Source organism: Camelus ferus, chromosome X, assembly GCF_009834535.1.
Source record: "Camelus ferus isolate YT-003-E chromosome X, BCGSAC_Cfer_1.0, whole genome shotgun sequence".
Lineage (NCBI taxonomy): Eukaryota > Metazoa > Chordata > Mammalia > Artiodactyla > Camelidae > Camelus > Camelus ferus.
The window spans coordinates 56,751,817-56,759,529 of NC_045732.1; the positions used below are offsets into that span (position 1 = coordinate 56,751,817).

Below are 7,713 nucleotides of genomic sequence, written 5' to 3' on the forward strand. Positions count from 1 at the left end.
CATTACATTGCTAAACCTTATTGATAATATAGCTTCATGGACAATCATAGTATTAACTACTGTAAACAAGGGTATTTTCCTGGCATAGAAAATGACCAAGAATGAGAGTTTATTGTGAAATATTCCAAAGTAGATTTTTTTTAAATTTTAAGTTCATTTGGGACACTATTAATTTTAAAAAGACAACAGGGCTAAATCTAATATTAAGATATACAAAGTATCTGTACACATTTAGCTTAAATACAGAAGGTATAGCATCTTGCCACATGTATTCAGTGGGTTTGGGAGTTTGAAAAACTCTTTCAAAACTCAGCAGCTGTATAGCTGATGAGAAAACATCTGATCTTAACAAATGTGATAGAATTTAAGTGTGAATAATCTGCCCTACTGTATAATAGATATAGCTGAAAACAGTTTCAAAGTTTTAGACACTGCCAAGTACATTAGAAGCTAATGAAATCTAGATTATTTTAGAACCTTAGATTTCCTTCAGTATCTGTGGTACTATTGTTTCAACTCCCACAGAAGTTTAAATAATTTGAAATCTATAGTGACAGGAAATAAAGAGAACAGCAAAACTTACAGGAAGGCAAGGTGGTGTAGAAACAAAGTATGGAGTGCCAGACTCCCTGGGTTCAAAGCCTAGTTTCAACACTTAATATCTGGACAATCTGTTCAAGTTACTTAATATTCCTGTATCTCAGTTTCTTTATGTATAAAATGGCAATGAAAATACCAACTTCATAAGTTTATTGTGTAGATTAAACAAATTAATACAATTAAGTCACTCAATGTTTGCTTTAGTTTACTGCTTTGCCCTACAGATAATCTGTAAAGACTCTTTTACATGAACCTTTTAGAATAAGACAAAATAAAACACAAGAACAGCTGTATACTGAGAGAAAAATCTCTACTTCGTCATATGGAGGTTATTTTTGGAAGCATCCAAAAGAAAATATAATTCCTTTTTCGAGTTTGGGGAATTAGTAGGGAATTATGGAGTTACTGCTAATTTCCTAAATTTGGGTCCAAGATTCATTCTCCCTTCACACATATGGTGCAGGAATTCCCCAAACAGGGATGGTCAATAAGTAGTCTGGAGAACTCATCTCAGTTCTCCTTAGTGTCCCCTAATTCTTTCTTACTAATTTTATGTGTAAAAAAGTATTAGTACATCAGCAAATTTCTATCAGTCAATTCGAGAGAGACCAACAATAGGATTTTCTTCCACTTTGCTCTAAATGTGGTATTTTCCTACTGATATTTCAATTCTTGAAAATGTGATTAGCATCGAAAATTATCCTATTAAGCGGCTGGTATTTATTCCAAAGTAAAATTTTAATACCGAAGACAAGTAGTAACATGCCTAAAGAAATGTGATGCTATCAGGAAATAGTGAACTATGCATTTTCTTTAATTACAGTTAAACACACATATTTTACAATTTTTTTCCTTAAAAAAACCTTAAAACCTAAGCTGTTGTAGTCCACACTGAGAATTTTTTTTAACATCGCCCCTCCCTTCTTGACACGCCCCCCAAAAAGACTTAAAGAAAACACACACGGAGGGGAGAGAGGAGGGGGGAGGGGAGAGAACGGAGAGAGGAGGGGAGGGGATGGAGGGGGGAGGGGAGAAGCGGAGAAAGCTAGGGGGAAGTAAGGAATGAGAAAAAGCAAGGAAGTCGGGAAGGGGGGAAAAAAAGGACCCCTGAAGCTCGTGCTTTTCTACCTGCCTGGAGACTTACTTTCTTGCCTCTGAGGAGCCCGCGGAGCGGTCGCGGCCGAGCCAAGGAACTTCCGGCTGTAGCGTCCGGCGTAGCCACGCCTTCAAAGGCCGCGCGCTCGCCTTCCTCCCCTCCGCGCGAGGCGCTTGCGCACATGAAGTCAAACAAGCACAGGCTATGTCACAATTGGACAGGCTGAGAGTCTATGGGCGAGGTTAGCCGCTCACCAGAACCCTGGTCTTCAGTTTCCGCCCGCTGTGGGCTGGCCCCGGTCTGGCTGCGCCTCCTCTGCGACAGCGGTGGTGGCCCAGCCGAGCACTCCTGGCCTCCATTCCTCTTTTGATTGACTCTGCCTCCCACTGATAGAGGCCAAGTCCTTGAGCCTCGCTGAGGTCTCACTCAAGATCTGATTTAAGATGAGTGATTCGGTTCCACACTTTGAAATGTCCTCACTGTATGTCGGAGACCTACATCCCGAAGTGAATGAGGCAATGCTGTATGAGAAGTTCCGCACTGCCGGGCGGATCCTGTCCATTAGGGTCTGCCGTGATCTGGTCACTCGCCGCTCCCTGGGCTACGCATATGTGAACTTCTTGCTGCACGCGGATACTGAGAGGGCTCTGAACACTATGAACTTTGATATTATCAATGGCAAGCCGCTGCGTATTATGTGGTCCCAGCGTGACCCATCACTTCGGAAGAGCGGAGTGGGCAATATATTCATCAAAAACCTTGCCCAGTCTATTGATAATAAGTCCCTTTACGATACATTTTCTGCCTTTGGAAACATTCTTTCTTGTAAAGTGGTATCCGATGAAAATGGATCAAGAGGTTTCGGATTTGTGCATTTTGAGAAATCAGAAGCCGCTAGTAGAGCCATTGCAAAGATGAATGGGATTGTGCTGAAAGGTAGCCGAGTTTTTGTTGGGCAGTTTAAACCTCGCAAAGAAAGGGAAGCTGATCTCAGAGCTAAAGCAAACATATTTGCAAATGTCTACATCAAGAATTTTGGAGATGATGTAGATGATAAATGTCTTAAAGAGATTTTTGGTGAATTTGGTTCTGTATTAAATGTGAGAGTTATGACTGATGAAAGTGGAAAATCCAAAGGCTTTGGATTTGTGAGTTTTGAGAATTTTGAAGATGCCCAGAAAGCCATCGAAGGAGTGAATGGAAAAGTCCTTAATGGAAATCAACTTTATGTTGGTAGAGCACAGAACAAAGCAGAGAGACAATCTGAATTAAAACACAAATTTGAGCAAATAAAACAGGGTAAACTTACCAGGTGCAAGGGTGCTAACCTTTATGTGAAAAATCTTGAAGATGGTATTGACAGTAAATGGCTGAGAAAAGAATTCTCCCTCTTTGGCACAATCACGAGTGCCAGGGTCGTGATGGAGGCAGGCCGCAGCAAAGGCTTTGGCTTTGTTTGTTACACATCTCATGAGGAAGCTAATAAAGCTATCAGGGCAATGAATGGAAAAACTGTGATCACCAAACCCCTGTACGTGGCTATTGCACAAAGTAAGGAGGAACGTCAGGCTCGCCTCACCAAGAACTATATGAAGAGAATGGTGGCTCTGAAAGATAGAGGTTATCCTACATTCAACACTGACAAGATGGTAGCATCATCATCATCAGGTAACAGCATGCCAGCAGTTCCTCAGCCTCAACGTGGAAGTGCACATCTTTGCAAGCCTGTGGTCAACAAGACCAAATGTCATTCATCTCAGAACATGCGTTATTCTATCCATTCAGCAGGAGCACCTAAGCCATCAGTCAGCACCTCCAGCCCATCACAAGTGCAGGGAGTCAAGTCAGCCTTTCAGGTCACTAATACAACAACCCAGACCCTGGCTGTTCACCCTCAAACTTCTGCCTTGGGACCACGTGCAAGTCAGAGATTCGAAAAAGTTGCAGGTGCTGCAGGTGTTCACAGTCCTCTAAAATTTAAAGTAGGAAGGCCAGCATCCACCCAAAAGCCTGTCCCTGTTTGTACACAAGGTCATGATATGTTGAATGTGTCTATATTGGCATCAGCTGCTACTCAGAAGAAGCTCTTGGATGAAAAGCTGGTTCCTCTGGTTCAGTCCATTCACCTAACTCCGACTGGAGAAATCTCTGGCATATTCTTGGAGATGGATGATGCTGAAATGCTTTACATGCTCAAATATCCTGAGTTTCTCCGTGCCAAAATTGATGAACTCATCTGTATTCTGCAATCCAGCCAAGCTCAAGATACTGCCCTGAGAGCTAACAGCACTCCCAGTATTTGACTGGTATAAGATGAAATTCCCACTTGCAGAAAGTTCCAAACAGTGAAAAACATAGCATGGGAGAAAATGAGAATAAAAAATGTTTAAAAGAAAAATAAATTTATACTTTACCATGCAAATTACTGGTGTGTGCTTATTTACATTTTAAATACAGAATATAGAACAGGAAAATTTAAAATGAGGGTAAAGAAAAAGAATTAAAACATAGTATTTTCATAGGATGTAGTCAGAGTAAGGCAAAATTACACTGAAAATAATTTAAATCAGTTTTAACTTTCATATTTTTATTTTCATATTTTTCTTTACTGTAAACAGTGCAAAATGACACCGGTATATTACATTTCAGAACTATAATATTTGGATTTTAATCATCAATTACCCAGTAATTTCAGAAGGAAATGTAATTTGGATTTTAAAATTCTTATTTAGCAAAAAATGAACATAAGGTAAAAACATGAACTATCCCAATAGCTACAAATACCAGATTATTTCATGAATAGCTTCACAGAATAACACAGTATAAAATGGAAAATAACAAAGGGAAATTTTAAAAATATATTTTGCATTGACCTAAAATGAGGCAGATTGTTTTAGGAAGGGAGTTGGAGAGAAAGGGAATAAGAACAGAGACTATGACATGTAAACGTTTTTAAAAAGTAAAATCTCCTTTTTTATTGTCAGTATCTTATATTAAATCCATGCTGTTGCTCAAAAACAAAAGTAGGTCAGAAAAAAAAATCTGTAAAGGTTTTTTTTCGTTTTAAAATGTTAAAGACGTCACTTTTGGCGATACAGAACAGTTTCAGATTTCATAATAACAAATGATAGTAAAAATTGCTGTTAAGTATAAAAGATAGTTTTGGATTTTTTCATAATGAAGTTATTTAGCTAAAAAGATTTTTAAAGAAATAAGGTATTTGCTATCTCAAACTTATGATCTAATTTTAAAAAGGCCAGTTAATGGATGGCACTCAGTAAGTGCTATTCTTAACAAATGATTTTTAAAATTAAGGAAGTTGTGTTTTGAACTATATTTCCTTGGTATGCTTCATTCAAAAATCTCTATTACTAGGATTTCATATATATTTTGTAATTAAGTTTAGGTAACTTAAACAATATAGCTTAGGCCAGAAGAAGTGACAGTTAAACTCTTATCTAAATGGGAGGAAGAAAATGCTTACCTCATAAATGAAAGGAAAAAATAGTAAATTGAATTTTTAAAATATATAGTTTCTTGTATTAAGCTTGGACTATTCCAGTGTCTCAGCTGTTCTCTGGGCATGTGTATATAATTCATATTTCTTAATTGGGTATTATGTTAAACTTCTCCAGTAGTCAATAGGGTTGCTCCTTCAGGAAGAGCTCCAGCATAAAACCCATCCGTGGCAGCAACAAATCTATCTGGACTGATTCCAGGTCTTTTAGTTTCTTCCAGCAGGTCTCTCTACTACCTGGTAAGAATGGTGTCTTATAGAGGAGTGTGTTTATCCCCAAACACAGATTGTCCCTCTGGTTGAGAAGCAGGGATTTGACCTCTGATCTAAAGAGGCAATAATTGTTCAAACTCAGTGCAGCAGTACAGTTAGAACAAGGAAAAGTGATGAGTGAGATGTCAACCTGCCCAACTGGCTGGCATTAAAAAAAAAAAAAAGCATTGGACCCACCAATAAAATTTGAATCATGAATCACTCTGGGGCTGGGGGAAAAACTCAGTTTTACAGTTGTTGCTTGCCTAAGTGAAGCTAATATTGGGGCTGGCCCAACGATATCCACTTTCAGCTGGACCAGTAATAACCTGGCAGATTTCATTGTAGTCATTTAGGCCCATGGATTGAAGATTAAAAAAAAAAAGTTTTTCATAAATAAATAAATAAATAAATAAATAAATAAATAAATAAATAACTAACTAACTAACTAACAGGGTTTCTCTCTTCAAGGGTATACTGGGTAGGATGTGTAAACTTCAGAGATTTATTGAAGACTCAGTTTGGATGAGGCCATGTGCCAAAAGGCAGTGGAAAATCCAGAGAGATCTCCTTGGATAGGGAACTGTAAAGTAGTGATGGAGCTGATGGGAAAAAGTAAGCAGAAGCAACAATGACAGGTGATATTAGCTTCATAACAATGTCAGACAAAAAAAAAAAAAAAAAAAAAAAAGCCAAAGACTTTGAAATTGAGGAATGGAGAAAGGGAGAAGTGGCAGGACAGAGTAGAAATAGCAGAGTAAGAATAGGGAGCACTTCTATGATCAGCACTTGGAGATAATTTTAGAGATGTACAAATTCAAGATTAGGATAAAATGGGAGAGACTAGTGTTACAGCTGTTTTAGAATTTGTTTGGCAGGTTTTCGGGTCCACACCGGAAAAAAACCCACGCATGTCGCTCTCAGCAATAGGGTAACTCTGGTTGGTGCGAGATGGTCTCCAGCTACCAGGCTGGTTAGGTGTTGGAAGTCTAACTCGCTCCTGGGAGTTTAAGGGGGGGGGGGGGGACTCCACCGGGGACTTCCGGCTTCCGGCTTCAGCCTGAGGCGGCTTCCCCTCCGCCCCTACCCGCCTGGAGATCCTCTGTAGGAGGCGGTTCGCTTTCCCTGAGCGTTTCCCTGGCGCTGCGGCACGTGCATCTTCTGTCCCATGGCGTCCACCTCTGCCCAAGCCGCGGCCCTGAGCACCGAACAGGCCAAGGTAGTCCTGGCCGAGGTGGTCCAGGCGTCCTTCGCCGCTGTACGCATGGACGAGGCTCGGGACAGCGTCTGCAACGACATGGGCAAGATGGCTGCAATTTCGTGCTGCCCGTGGCTACGCAGATTCAGCTGGAGGTTCTCAAAGTCTATGGCTTCAGCTGCGACGGGGAAGGTGTCCTTAAGTTTGCCCGCTTGGGCAAGTCTTACGAAGCCCAGGATCCCGAGATTGCCAGCCTGTCGGGTAAGCTGAAGGCGCTGCTCCTGCCTCTCAGGACCCAGCTGCCCCACAAGCCTGCTTCGGGTGGCAGCGTGGCCGCCTTCTGAGTTGGCCCTCCCATGACACTGCAGGGGAAGGGAAGACCTCGGTGTTCCAGAGGATAATATACGTGCCTGTAACTTTAAAAGAAAAAAAAAAAAAAAAAAGGAAAGAAAGAAAAGGCGAAGGGGTAGAGACTAAATTTGAGGCAGAGCTTTTGTTCCATTGTTCTGGGCAGAAGCTGCTCACGATCTGACTTCATCTGCCTTTTCCAGTTTTTATGGGAAAGCTGTCTCTGTGCCATTTATGTGCTTCAGAAAAATTTTGAGAAACCTCATTTTAGGGACTCTGGTTAAAGTACAAGTTGAGTTACTCAGAGGTGGATGTCTCTTCAGCTGGGACATGAGGATCAAAAGATCTGTATGTACGTTGTAGCTTGTCTGCCCTGTTAGTGCTAAGAAGGACCTGGTAGGTGTCCTTCTAGTGGGGCTCCAGGGCAGTATTTTTGTTCGTGTCTATTCCAGTAGACTAAATCGCCTGGTTTTAAGTTAAGAAGGTGGCTTCTTTAGAAAGGCAACTTGACCCTGTTGACGATAAGTCTGAGTGTATCCCATTAGTCCTTTACATTATGGGGCTACATTGCTGGCAACAAATATAGAGTTACAAATAGGGATGTAGTGCCCAGTTTCCTTGGTCTGCCTATGACAAATCCATAAGATCAGACTCTGTTTGCTGTTAAGGTCTATAGGGAGTAGTTTAGGCCAAGGTAGTTTT

The 7,713-nt window shown here is 40.8% G+C and overlaps 1 protein-coding gene, 1 non-coding gene and 1 pseudogene across 2 annotated transcripts; all 3 read left to right on the forward strand.

Moving 5' to 3' along the window:
• Positions 1–2,139: 2,139 nt before the first annotated feature.
• LOC102504068 (polyadenylate-binding protein 4-like) lies at positions 2,140–3,999 on the forward strand. The gene is made up of 2 exons (XM_006193599.1): positions 2,140–2,434; positions 2,528–3,999. The coding sequence occupies exons 1-2, from the start codon at positions 2,140–2,142 to the stop codon at positions 3,997–3,999; spliced, it is 1,767 nt and encodes a 588-aa protein (XP_006193661.1).
• A 2,215-nt stretch (positions 4,000–6,214) lies between these two features.
• On the forward strand, positions 6,215–7,082 carry LOC102504312 (annotated as a pseudogene).
• LOC116662284 lies at positions 6,310–6,374 on the forward strand. The gene has a single exon (XR_004318325.1). It is a non-coding gene; the product is annotated as a U7 small nuclear RNA (small nuclear RNA).
• Positions 7,083–7,713: the final 631 nt, after the last annotated feature.

What these genes read in the sequence shown, in the direction of transcription:
- LOC102504068 (XM_006193599.1), top strand. Translation starts at nt 2,140, where the DNA reads ATGAGTGATTCGGTTCCACACTTTGAAATGTCCTCACTGTATGTCGGA. An exon ending in ACTTCGGAAGAGCGGAGTGG is followed by an intron (nt 2,435 to 2,527) that starts GCAATATATTCA and finishes TTTCTTGTAAAG; the next exon opens with TGGTATCCGATGAAAATGGA.